The sequence below is a fragment of the Dunckerocampus dactyliophorus genome, chromosome 11, assembly GCF_027744805.1.
Source record: "Dunckerocampus dactyliophorus isolate RoL2022-P2 chromosome 11, RoL_Ddac_1.1, whole genome shotgun sequence".
In the NCBI taxonomy this organism is placed as follows: domain Eukaryota; kingdom Metazoa; phylum Chordata; class Actinopteri; order Syngnathiformes; family Syngnathidae; genus Dunckerocampus; species Dunckerocampus dactyliophorus.
Window position 1 is genome coordinate 11,563,029 of NC_072829.1, and position 14,086 is coordinate 11,577,114.

Here is a 14,086-nt window from a genome sequence, read left to right on the forward strand (position 1 = left end):
AATAGTTAAACAAAGAATCTAGCTCATCTCACTGAAGTTAATTTCTGTGTTACAACCACATGACCTACAGGTAGAGGCAATTTGTCTCACTTCTGGTGTTCAGATGGAGGGGCAAACATTTCAGTAGGGCCACATACTCACTTAATATCTTTGTGCAGTGTTTGTCAGATTAATGCAAATAACGGTACATGCCTATAGAATGATTTGCTCCAGTTGCGTAAGTGTGCGTGGTGTGTTGCATAAAGACATGATATAGTTGAAAACAAGACGATCAAACAGCAGTAATAGCTTATCTTCCATGTCAGATATAATGAACGTAGCAGATGAAAGTCATTCTTCTAACATGTCTATCTGTGTTCTTACACCAAGTCTGTTCACATGAATACATTCTTGTATGTGTCCTTCATTGTTTCGCTGCGCTGTCTTTTCATGGGGGTTGTAGCGTATGAACATTAACTTGATGTAAACGAACGCGATACTGTCAGACTATGGCTGTTTCAGACTTTTTTCCCCTCTTTTATATGCGTTATATGTTTTGTTGCAACAGAACAGGCTTTGTAATCTTGGTGATATATTCATGGGGTTTATTGAATAATTGGGCACTCTACAGTTGCAGCCTTTAGATGTTGATGTATGACGTATGAGGAAATGACTATTCTACAGTTTTCTGGTGTGACGCTATTCTTTCTACATTTTCATGAGCATTTTTCAGTTCTAACAATATTTTAACTTTGTTTTAGTATAAATTTTGCTTGTTGTTAGTCACTGCAAACAGGAGCCTGTTCATACTCGGCCCCATTCGACAAGAGAGACAGGCTCAGCAGACACTTTTCTCTGTGTTTAATTGTTTCTTTAACTTTTTTATCTGTATGATGGACAATTTTCGTAATAATTGAATTATTTCCACATGCTAGAACAGTGCGTGTATGAGGCATTTTTGCGCTGACTTCACTTGACATCTGGCTACGTATACTGTACATTTGTTTGGAGGGATGGGCTTTTATAGGCACCAACTGTATTCTGCCGGTACTACCGAGCACCGATTCACGTAAAATCAAAAGGTGTACAATGTTTCGGTACCAAAAAGCCAATCTCCGTGCAGTGTAATGGCGCGGCTCCTAGTAACATTCAATCTACAAGCGCAGAAGACAAAGCCAGAGGGAGGGGGAAATGTTTAAAGCCGACGGCTTTAGCAAGGACGGCTTCAGAGCTAATAGCAAGGCAAATAGCGTGTAGCTTCATCGTCTTCCTACACACAAAGTGATTCAATGACCACAATCGCCGCCCAGCTTGGAAAAGAAGTGCACAAGGAACGACGATACAGTCGGTGTACTTCACAGCAAAGTAGTTTGCTTCACTTTCATTTTCAGTTTGTATTACTTCAATTTGCAAATTATACCTTAAGTTTTTTTAACTCTATTCTCTTTTGCTCATTAAGAATTTTGTGAAACTGCAATGTTACAATATAAACAGTTATCTTGATACTGTACATCTGTTAAAGATTATACACCAAGAGATATATCAGAAATAACTTAAATTGAAAAAAAATAATTAAAATAGTAAATTAACATTACTTTCCACATAAACATGCACAAAAGTACTGAAAATTGGTACCGCTGAGTACCGATACCACGCATTGGTACCGTATCAATTCAAATGTGTAAGGTACCCATCCCTACTTATTCGACCCCGAATTGTTTGAGACGGTGATGACTGCAACCCAATGCGACTTCATGCGCAACCCAGCAATTGCTCACAATGCTGTGCATGCTCACCCTGGCCATGCCAAACAGACAACCAAAATGAACAAACTGAAGCTGTTTTCATCCTTTGTTAAACCATGCCACAGTTTCTTGTTATAAAGGTCTGACTGGACACCGCTGTCTGGTCACAGTGGTCATTGTGCCGCAATGGCAATGGCTCTTCATGCATTGCGTGCTTATCCTACAATATAATGACATTTCTGTGTGTGCAGGTTCAGTGCAGATACCATGGGAGCGTGCCATCTCCCCTAACAAAGTGCCATACTACATCAAGTAAGTGCAACATCACGGTTTAAGTCTTTATTTTAGGGACTTTTATAGTTATATTGTTATATTATAAATATGTCAAGCAGCACTGGTTACATCTTTGGACCCAATTGTATTTGGTCCACAATGGCCTCACAGTACCAAATAGAGAAGTGCAGTAGATGCATTGAATGGTAAATTATTCTCAAACATACACTACACAGTTTGGTTGTCATTTGGCCAAACATTTGTAGTTTAAGTTGATGTTAAAAGGCGGATAAATATATGATTAGCAGAGGAAATGTATTGAATCACTACAAGCCCTCGTTGCCAGAACACTCAACTGTGTATCTATTTATCTCATCAATACCGCTTCACCTTTAGAGCACTGATGCTTCTCTGTTTGTGTGCGTGTGTGTGTTTGCGTGTGAGCGTGCGTGCATGTGTGTGTGCCTGCCCAGAGGACAACATTATTTTCTTTCTCATTTGTACAGTTATATTTTTGTGCTGCAGATCATGAATATTTATGAGTATTATTTGTAACAGAACTTTCTTTTTTAAGTTCACCTGTGCCTAGAACAAAACGTGCTGGAACTGCCTTCAGTTTTAATGACCCCCAAATGCAGAATACATTTACGAGAATTGCAACTTCGTTCAACTTTGCAAGCTTTAAACCCTCCTGTTAAAAAAAAATCATACTTGTTTATAATGTACATATGTTTTTTTTCCCCGCATTTTTGTCATTTTTGTGTTTTGTTGCCTTTTTAATGTCAATTTCACCTTTGCTTTGTAAATGTGCTACATGATTATGTTTACTTTCCTGCAGCCATCAGGCGCAGACCACATGCTGGGACCACCCAAAGATGACGGAACTGTACCAAGCACTGGGTGAGTAAGGAGCAGTGCGTCACTGTCCAATGAAACAAAATGTTTTTTTTCATTTTTAACCAAAACTCAAACATTTTCATCAGTTTCCCATTTGATTGTCTTTGTTTACGATATGCATTTAATATTTAATAGTATTAGTGATTGTGCTCCAAGATTTCTGAAAGTGGTTGCGTATCAGCTTGAAAGAATCTTTCAATATTGCTGCAATTAGATGCCATGCTTCAATTTTTGTAAATGTTTTAATTATAGCGGAGGCATTTTTTTTTTACCAAATCTACAAGGAGGGTGTTAAATTGGAAGCGGGCGATAACTGCAGAGTCTGTTATTTCCTAAATTTGAAAATGCATTATATCTAAAAACTTCATTTTTTCACTTTAATAATGATTTACAGTGCATGACAAAAGGGGAAAGGATAACATAACTCTCTTTGACCACATTGTCATATATTAACATGTATATTGCACAACACAGCAGCAGCAGCAGCAGCAGAATTGGTGTTGTAATAAGGAGGACTAGCACTCAGGAGGAAAGCCAGCATTAATACCACTGATGAGTTAATTATACACAACAGTACGGCAAGTGTAACACGCATGAGGTTCACACCTATGGTTGTGTAGTAATATTTTAAATTGCATGCAGAGATTGATAAAGCTGCTGGATGCTGACCTCTCATGATACAGTACTTTAAATGCAGATATTGACATTTTTGTGGCGTTAATTAAAAAAACTATCAGGAGGTTGCCAACAGCCACAGCTGCTTCAATGGAAATGTTTTTTCACCTGGAGATAATTAGAGACCCCGGTGGTTATTTGCTTTTGTAGACTGCACAGCAGTTATTTGAAGCATTTACATTGATCACAAGGTGTGCCATTCACGTAAACAAATAAATGTGTTTCATCAAATGAACACACAAAATTATATTATTACTAATACATATTTATTACTAAATACTGTAGTAGGGGTGCTCCGATCGATCGGCCACCGATTAAAATCGGACCATTTCCTTAAAAAAGCATGTGATTGGCATGTGCCGATAAATGCCTTTCAATGCCGATCACAAAACCCTCAGCTGTTGCTTGTACTATTGCAGCATGCAGCCTGTAGCGAGCATCTGCCGCTCTCTTTCCCTGTCACTGCGCAGGCGTGCCAAAGCCAAAACAATTATGTCTGCCACAGTATTTGTCGTTTGTCGTGAGAGTGATATATACATTTAGCACCCTGCAAAACATGCCACGAAAAATATCCTGCTCGGGTGGCACGTTAAAAAGTTTTAGTTTGGTGCTGCATTTGGAGAGCAGGCACTTGGCGGGGTTTGTGAGTTTTCGAGGGTCGCGATGTGATCATTGGTCGGGCGGCGGCTAATGTGGCCAAATGCTGGAGACTCGCTCGTGTGTACGTAGCAGTTGGAGGTCTAAGGCAGATAGCCCGAAAAGTGGTTGGATTCGTCGGATTAGCTGGCCGACCTTTGTAGGGGGTGGAGGACAATAGGTTTGCTGACTGGGGTCCTGCTGGAGCGCCATCAAGCCTTGTGCTCTCACATCCAAAGTCTCCTTACAGAAGGCATCTCATCCTCAAAGTTTCACCTGTGACATATGTTCTCTTGAAAAAGTAAGTCAAATATGTTTTTCTCTAAATTAAGGTGATTTTATGGTTCTCCTTTTCATATCCTATAGCTAATAGTACATTTAAAAACGTACCCTTAATCTACGTGATCGGGATCGGTATCAGCCGATTTCACTCATGGATGATCGTATCGGAATCGGCAGCATATAAACCTGATCGAAGCATCCTTACTGAATAGTCTTTTTGTTCACTTTGGCTTTTCCCTGTCAGGGGTTGCCACAGCGTGTCAATCACATGAATGGTTTTGCATTCGTTTTTACGCCGAATGCCCTTCCTGATGTAACTGTGGCCAGGAATCGAACCCGTACCCTCTGCCATGCAAGGCAGAAGCATACACCACCAGTGATCTAATATAATTGTTTTATAATATATAATATAGTAATTATGTATTGTAATTCTAATTATGCATAATACGTTATGCATTTGTACAAATAAAAACCTCTCACTGATAAATGCTTTGCTTCCAATAAATGCCTGGTAATCTTGCAGTTGAGTAAATAAACGGCATGACTACAATTTGAGGAAAGAAATCTTATATCATGAATTGCACGACTTGTTGAGTATATTACTATTGCACAGTATAATGATTGTAGTTTACCTTCCATACCATGCACAGTATGTTTCTCATATATACTGTAAATGTCACTGGGAAGGAGACATTAAAGCAGCCTCTTAGTCATGCACCTCCACTGGGCCTCAGCGGCACTGACATCATGCCACCTTTTGGGCTTTTATCTGTGAGGGCCAAAGCTGTCACACATCTCATTAAGGAGCCTTGTGTCTGTTTTTTTTTTTTTTTTAAACCTCAGGGGCCGCATTGCTACTGCTCTGCCTGTCGCTTAACCTTTAATTAACTGATTACACAACACCATGTGTCGTGATATTAACCTTATGTGATGCAGGCAAAATGAGGGGAACGTGTTCCTGGTAAAGAATGATAAACTGGAATGATAAACAGCAGTCTTGGTTTCTCTAATCTGTATGATCTCCCCTTTAGCCGATATGAACAACATCAAGTTCTCCGCATACAGAACAGCGATGAAGCTGCGGCGTGTTCAGAAGGCGCTTAGATGTAAGTTGCACTGCTTAGTAAAGTGATGTCTTGCTTTCTTTGCACCATTACTAATCCATAATGACAACTCTCATCGAGAATGAGATGTAATTCTTAGCTTGGTCAGTTTTTCATTCAGAATCATGGCTCCATTTTGTGTTTCTTGGAGAAATTGTTGAGGGGGAAAAAATTAAATACTCTATTATGGGTTAGCAGTTAACCTTCACCAGAATGAGTCATTATTAATTAGAGCCTATTTAGTGGCCTCTATTTGACTGAGAGAGGAGAAGGTAATCGGTTTCTTCTGCATGGTTAAGCCTTGAATGTGTTCTGCTTCAGGGTCAAAGCTCCCGTTAAGGGGCCTGAACATCCCAATCCAGGATATAATTTTAGCAAAGGTGTCCAAATGGAGACGTTATCTGCGAGCAGCAGTTCTGGGGATGATGCATTAAAAATACTGCAGCGTCATTACTTTTTTCAGAAAAGAGACATATTAATAATACTTAACATTACAGTAGAATGTTGGTTGCTGTCTGTCTGGAGGATGAAGCCTGCTGCTTTCACACTTGTCCAGTTTGGTTCAGTTAAAAGTAGTAGTACGGTTTGCTTGGTCAAACGTGAACGTGATCATCCAAACTCTGGTGCACACCCAAGAAGTGAACTGAGACTGCTTGAGAGATGGGCCTCGGTTTGCTTTGGTGTGGTTCGCTTCACGTGAGCTCAAATGTGAACACGACACGGACCAAAGATATACATCAGTGTTAAACTTAAGTGTTAAACACTTAAATGTTTCAGATCATCAAACAAATTTAAATCTTAGTGACAACACAACTGAACACAAAATGCGGTTTCTAAATGAAACATTTTATTATTAAAGTTGTAAAGCCATTTATAAAGCTTTGGGACTCCAGTGAACCATTGTCCACAAATTGCTAAAACATGGTGATGAACAGTGGTGAACCTTCCCAGGAGTGACCGTCCAACCAAAATGACCCCAAGGGCACAGCGACGACTCATCCAAGTCACAAAAGACCCCACAAGAACATCCAAAGAACTGCAGGTATCACTTGCCTCAGTTAAGGTCGGTGTTCATGAGTCCGCCATAAGAGAGACAAAATGACCTGCATGGCCGAGTTCCAAGCTGAAAACCACTGCTGAAAAAAGAACATTCAGGCTCATCTCTATTTTGCCAGAAAACATCTTGATGATCCCCAAGAACTTTAGGGAAATAAAAGTTGAACTTTTTGAAAGGTGTGTGTCCCATTGCATCTGGACTAAAAGTAACGCCGCATTTCAGAAAAAGAACATCATACCAACCGTAAACTATGGTGGTGGTAGTGTGATAGTCTGGGACTGTTTTGCTGCTTGAGGACCTGGAAGACTTGTGGTAAATGGAACCATGAATTCTGCTGTCTACCAAAAAATCCTGAAGGAGAATATCCGGCCATCTGTTGGTGACCTCAAGCTGAAACGAACTTGGGTTCTGCAGCAGGACAATGAACCAAAACACACCAGCGAGTCATCCTCTGAATGACTGAAGAAAATTAAAATGAAGACTTTGGAGTGGCCTAGTCAAAGTCCTGATCTGAATCCTATTGAGATGCTGTGGCATTACCTTAAAAAGGCGGTTAATGCTAGAAAACCCTCCAATGTGGCTGAATTACAACAATTCTGCAGAGATGAGTGGGCCATAATTCCTCCACAGCGCTGTAAGAGACTTATTACAAATGGTCACAAAAGCTTGATTGTAGTTGTTGCTGCTAAGGGTGGCCCAACCAGCTATTAGGTTAAGGGGGCAATCACTTTTTCACACAGGGCCATGTAGGTTTGGATTTTTTTCTCTCTAAATCATAAAAAGTTGCATTTAAAAACTGCATTTTGTGTCCAGTTCTAATATTTTAATTTGTTTGATGAACTGAAACATTTTAATGTGACAAACATGCAAAAAATAAAAAATCAGGAAGGGTGCAAACACTTTTTCACACCGCTGTATATAAGAGAAAATGCTTGGAAGTGTTGTCTCCCTGCTCTGCTCTATCCCTGTGTGTGTGACAAATGTGCTCTTTAAAAGGTATACGATAGAACCAGAAGTTTTTGTCCCCCAGCTCCATCGTCCATCTGTGACATCATCAGCGGTTGACTCTGTAGTTCTTTGTTAACACAATTACGCCACAAGTCTCTGCTTTTCCTATTGATCAGGGCTGCAAAATAACCCACAATGAAGACAAATTAAGTTTCAAGTGTTAGCACTTTGATAAAGAAGGTGAAAAACAATATTGAATTCAAGAAATAACTCGTAGCAAAGTGTGACAGTGTCATCCGTGTGGATATCTCTTCTGCTCCCTCACTGCTCGTCATCGCTGTCTTTTGTCAGCAAAGTTCTTCAATAAAGGTAACAGTTGCATTAATTGTTCATTTGTAGCTTTAATTCAGCTTTTATATGCATATTAAATTGGTTACAGGGTGTAAAATGATAATTGTAAAACTGTCAAAATGTGTTTTGTGTTAACATTTTTGGATCTCTGCAGTGGATTATTTATTATTTTTTATGGGAAAAATGTATTTGGTTAGTGTATATTTTGTTTGAGTCGGACCTTCTCCAACAGATTATTGACACTGACTGAAGTTCCACTCTATTTTAAAATCTTTATGAAATCCAAGCAGACGGCCCATCTCCGGTCTCGGTCCACGTTTGGTGCACACCGGGATTTTCATAATTCTGTTCAAACCGTAACAAACAAACCGTACTAGCAGAGCAAACGCACCAGAATTTGTTTTCACCAAACCAAACATGACAATGGAAATGCACGCTAAGTGTCTTTTTCATGTGCATTATTTCCAGCCTTTCACTTGCCACAAAAACGATATGGCGGGCTGAATGCCTTGAGTTTGATACTTGTGACTCCATGCAAACTCAATCTACAATAATAAACACATTGTTAACTTAATAACTCTCTAACAGTGTCAATCAAAACTGAGTTTTATTATTAGTAAAAATTTCTGTACCTTCTATAATGTCATGGGGAGTGAGCGCATTTCAAGATGTGGTAGTGAATCTGTATGCATTATAAAGGTACATACTGCCACTGTTTAGTCAGTTGAATACTAGCAATGATAACATAACACATAACTCCAAGTTGTTTTACTACTGATGCACATTTCCAGCATTCGTGACATAGTTGCCCGGGAAAAAAATGTCCAAAATGTCTTTCAGTAACTCGTCATCTATTGCTCTTGTCCGCTCTCTTATCTCTACTCTACTGACTTTACATCATTAGTGCATATAATTGGCTGGCTGTTGATCTCTCTCTCTCTCTCTCTCTCTCTCTCTCTCTGCTTCTCTCACTGCACTTTGCGAGTGCATGAGCGCCACTGTAGCGAAAGAGCCCATCACAAACACGTTTTTAGGTGTATGTATTTCCGCTCTTTGTCTCGTTATCGATTCCGGGCCAGCAATTGTACTGTACCTGCCATCAACGCACCCTTTTAGTTGCGCTCGATGGGGGGGACTCACCATCAAATTAGTTTAGAGGCGGTATCACATTTGCGTCACATCTCTTGAAGCATGCGGTTAAGTGGGTAAAAAAGGTTGAAAATAACCCTCACAGATTGTATTTGTTTGTGAAAGCTGCTACTCCTGAACCTCTGCACACAGAAGAAGCACCCCTACTGAGTTGTCTGTGCTATTTTTTTTGGTGGCGCTTTTATTCATACCCATAAGTGGGATTGACGTGAAATTTGTCTCACAGCATCTCAATTCCCTCTATTAAGCACCCACTGTAACTTTAGGGTGTAGAGCCAAATCAGCACAAAATTTTGTACATAACATCAGGGGATTCACAAGCATGTGTGTAAGATTTGAACAAAATTGACTGAAAAACATGGCCGCCACCAAACAAAACATCTTTGGTATTGAGCCAGGAATCATTGACCATTTGTCTAATCATGAAAACTTTGGGGACATCTGTATTACATGTATGCTAGCAATGTCTTCCAAACCATTTTGACCACAACCCACAGGGAGCGCCACAAATACCATCTAACTGTCCTCCCTCCACACATCAAGAGACCAGTGCTTTTGTCCTTGAAAACCACTATGGAGTGTGGTGGTTGGAACCTCTTTGCCGTTTTGGACCGAAAGAAAGAGGTCTGTCCAATGCATGTTCCCGTTCTGCTGCTGATAGAATCTTTTTGGTTCTTCCCACTGTGTGATCAGCCACCTCTCACTTTGACCCCGCACTTTTCCCTTTACCTAACTTGAGCCACCTTTTCGTGATTCACCATACTAAAGCTACCACTTTTACTAACTTGGAAAGGCTACTGAATCTCGTTACATCGATAAGGGTTTTGACTGCCTCACCTCCGGGAGTTGGATCGGTAGATGTTTTCTCTTGACACAGCAGTGAGGCTGAAAATGCTCTTCTCTGGAGTTTGTCCACTCGGTCTCTAGCTTGAGATACAACTTCCGTTGCAGATTTTTTAGACCATGTCTCAACCCGGCTATTTCAGGAATTCCGGTCCATTTTGCCACAAAGAGTTTTCCGTCAGGTCGTCAGGAGTGCATCCTCTTGTGATGATGTCGGCAATATTAAATCCACCACCAGTCTCCAAACGGTCCAGCTTTTTGTATCTCTCCTATTCGGTTGGCAAAGAAGGTTTGGTATCCGTAGCTCTCTCTGAATAGCACCTAGGACGGTTTGGCTGTCGACGAAGTGGAACCAGTGGTCAACATTCAATCTGCCCTGTCTTCCCATGTATTTCCTGAGTCGAGCTTCAAAGACAGCTCCACAGACTTCAGTCTTGACAACGTGCCCCTTCTGATCTAGCGGAGTCAATTTGGCTTGAGAGTCGACGAGCTGTACATCAACCCCTTTGTCCGTTTCCCACCTTAAGTATATCACCGCTCCACAGGTTTTGTCGCTTCCATCAGACAATGTGATCCCAATCGGCTCTCCTTGCCAGGTGACTGGTGTTAAACTTCAGGCTAATTTCATTTTTGCTACTTGAACATGTTCTTCGAACAGTCTAATAGCGTCTTCTCTTAAACTTTCAGACAGCGGTTTATCCCATGTGTCATGTGCTGATTTCCCTCCCCAGCTTCTTGAAATGCTTTCCTGACAAGGACTGCTCCCTTCTGTTTAATTGGTGTTACAAGACCAATAGGGTCATGCAGTCCTGTGATTTGGATCAAGAGTTCTCATCTTGTCAAGGGGTTTGGCGTGTTGTCCCGCACTTCCTTCTTTGCAAGATTGTCCCCGGTTCTCATTTGCTTTTTTTTCTTTGAAAAGTTGATGGCTGCCATTATGTATAGTTGGTCGTCTTCTACAAGATACCCAACCCCCAGAGCTTTATCATCCTTCAGCTGTTTAGGGAGGATGAAAGTCCCTGCTGGCTTGGGGTTGTTTTGTCCAGCTTCCTCCCACTTTGACCTGGTCGCACCCAAGGCTTGAGAAAAAATCCCTCAGCCTACAGGATCCTCTCAACCCCCGGGTGATTTTCTTGATTTCTTCAAGGTGGTTGTGAGAGGTAAGGATGTCGTCGACATACTGTAGCTGTCCTTTTCTAGAACCCTAAGTTCCTCCTCCATGTGGGAAAAAATGCTTAACTCCGCGGTCTCCTGCATTGCTACCTGAGTGATACATCCGGCTGGTTTATCCCCAGTGCTGACCCTGGTGACCCATGTGGCTCCCTCATCTCCTCATCTGAGTTGTCTCTCCAAAGGAACCTGTGTAAGTGCAGCTCTCGGTCCTCTAAACACACTGAGTTGTACATTTTTTTTTTATGTCGCCCAAAGCCGTATATACTCCTGTCCTAAACCTTAACAGAACGCCTCTGATTTGGTTAAGGACATCAGGTCCCTTCAGAAGTATGTCATTCATGCTTATCCCTTTCAAACATCTGACTGCTGTTCCATACGAGCCGCACAGGAGTTGTTACAGAGTGAGGATTCGGGGCTACCAGGTGACTGACGAACCATACTGGGCCTTTCCAGGTCTCTAAAGTCTTGTCACTGAGTCTTGTTGCGGCTCCTATCTCGACCATCTCATGGACTTGCGTTTTATACGCTTGTTTGTTGTGTTGCTTTCACTGCGTTTTAGTTGTTTGGTACGGAACTTGGGTCTTCAATTTCATTTGTAGAGTGTGGTGAGTTCCCCCCGAAGCTCTGTTTCCGTCATCTTGACTGCCGCCTCGAGAACGAAGTTAATTTTCCTTGAGAAGGAACCATTAGCAGTTATACTATGTTTCTTTCTAAGTGACCTGAGTTTTGCTGCTCGACTTTCCATTGGTCTTGACCTTCCCTGACCTTGACCATTTGGTCAGCAGCTGTCTATCAACTGCCAAGTTGTTTAGGACTTGCACCAGCCTGAACTTGAATTGAAATGGCAGAGAAGATTGTAGAGGACCCTTCATCAACTCCAGTAGACTTTCTTGAGTTTTATTTCACACTTCTACTATTTACAGGAGCACAGGTTAAGTTGTAACCTTAGAATCAGAGAGGAATAGCATCAAATTATTACTCATTACTATGCAGTTTGTAACTTAGGAACAACAATAGCTGTCACATACCAGTGGTCTCTCCGGTCTTCTCTTGTTACAATCATTTGAATAGCTGTGACAACGATACTCAAATCATACTTTAAGTGTCTTTTCTTTCCATTTGTTTACTTTGTACAACCACCTAGTATTCATAATATGTAATAATGTGTGTCATTGTTCTCTCACATAGGTATTAAAATTAATCGCAATTGCCACATCAATTGTATCAGGGTTTTGAAAGACACATACTTTTAGCATCATAATTGTCATAAAAATTGTCACGTTCTTTGATAAATACACGTACAGTCATGTGACGTTTATTTTTAACAATATTCTCTAATAAGCCGAATTTGACAGAAGACATACTGCATTTGTGTTGTTGATGTGTGTGTGTTTTGTGTCCTTAGTGGACTTAGTGACGCTGAACAACCTAGCGGAGGTGTTTCGGGAACAGGAGCTCCATCAAGCGGAGCACGTGATGGACGTGGTGGAGGTCATCCACGGCCTGACGGCTCTCTACGAGAGGCTGGAGGAAGAAAGGACTGTCCTGGTGAACGTTCCACTCTGCGTGGACATGTGTCTCAACTGGCTGCTCAACGTCTACGACAGGTGGGACAACTGTAGCGACACGCAGTATTTGTATTTGTACTTTATTTATCCCACAGCGGGGAAATTCACTTGTTACAGCAGCAAGCAAGATACGCAAATAAAGAATACAGTGTAAAGAATACATATTGACTACAACATGGTTCAGGTGGTGCAGGTGTTGTAGAGCCTGACAGCGGTCGGTATGAAGGACCTGCGGAACCTCTCCTTCTTACACCGTGGGTGTAACAGTCTGCTGCTGAAGGAGCTGCTAAGGGAACCCACAGTGTCATGTAGCAGGGGAGCGGTGTTGTCCATGATGGATGTCAGCTTAGCCAACATCCTTCTCTCCCCCACTTCCTCCACGGAGTCCAGAGGACTGTCCAGGACAGAGCTCGCTCTCCTGATCAGTCTATTGATCCTGCTCCTGTCCCTGTCCGTGCTGCCCCCTCTCCAGCAGCCCACAGCATAGAAGACGGCTGAGGCCACCACAGAGTCATAAAAGGTCCGTAAAAGAGTCCTGCACACACCAAAGGACCTCAGTCTCCTCAGCAGGTGGAGGCGACTCTGGCCCTTCTTGTATAGGGCGTGGGTGTTGACGGACCAGTCCAGTTTGTTGTTAAGGTGAACACCCAGGAATTTGTAGCTGTCTACCAACTCTATGTCCGCTCCCTGGATGTTCACCGCTGTGAAATGGGATATTTTCCTCTGGAAGTTAATGATCATCTCCTTTGTCTTGCTGGTGTTGAGTTGCAGCTGGTTAAGCTCACTCCAGCTGACAAAGTCCCTGATGACCGTCCTGTATTCCAGATCGTTCCCATCTGAAACACAACCCACAATGGCTGTGTCATCGGAGAACTTCTGGATGTGACACTGTGTGGAGTTGTGTGTGAAGTCCGAGGTGTAGAGGTTGAAGAGGAAAGGGGAGAGCACCGTACCCTGAGGGGTACCTGTGCTGCAGAGTACCATGTCAGACACACAGTGACGGAGCCTCACATACTGTGGTCTGTTGGTGAGGTAGTCTATAACCCATGCAGTCAGGTGTTGGTCTACTCCCACACTCTCCATCTTCAGTCTGAGTAGTGACGGCTGGATGGTGTTAAAGGCACTGGAGAAGTCAAAAAACATGACCGTCACAGCGCTCCCGCTGTCCTCCAGGTGTTGCAGTGATATGTGCAGCAGGTAGATCACTGCGTCGTCCACTCCGATCCGAGGCCGGTAAGCAAACTGCAGGGGGTCCAGCTGAGTGCCCACCATGGGTCGCAGGTGCTGCAGGATAATCCTCTCCATGGTCTTCATCAGGTGAGAGGTCAAGGCAACAGGCCTGAAGTGGTTAGGCTCCTTGGGACACGGTGTCTTTGGTATCGGGACCACACAGGAGGTCTTCCACAG

General features: G+C 42.2%; 1 protein-coding gene across 4 annotated transcripts in view; it reads left to right on the forward strand.

The window, feature by feature from the left end:
• drp2 (dystrophin related protein 2) overlaps positions 1-14,086 on the forward strand; it is a 310,714-nt gene that overhangs the window by 212,218 nt on the left and 84,410 nt on the right. For 3 of the 4 annotated variants that reach the window (XM_054791350.1, XM_054791352.1, XM_054791354.1), the window contains exons 10-13: positions 1,976-2,036; positions 2,836-2,897; positions 5,519-5,593; positions 12,517-12,718. In XM_054791350.1, the coding sequence (XP_054647325.1) occupies positions 1,976-2,036; positions 2,836-2,897; positions 5,519-5,593; positions 12,517-12,718 (400 nt within the window). The remainder of the gene's footprint in view (positions 1-1,975; positions 2,037-2,835; positions 2,898-5,518; positions 5,594-12,516; positions 12,719-14,086) is intronic. The other variant, XM_054791351.1, reaches the window with a different exon arrangement.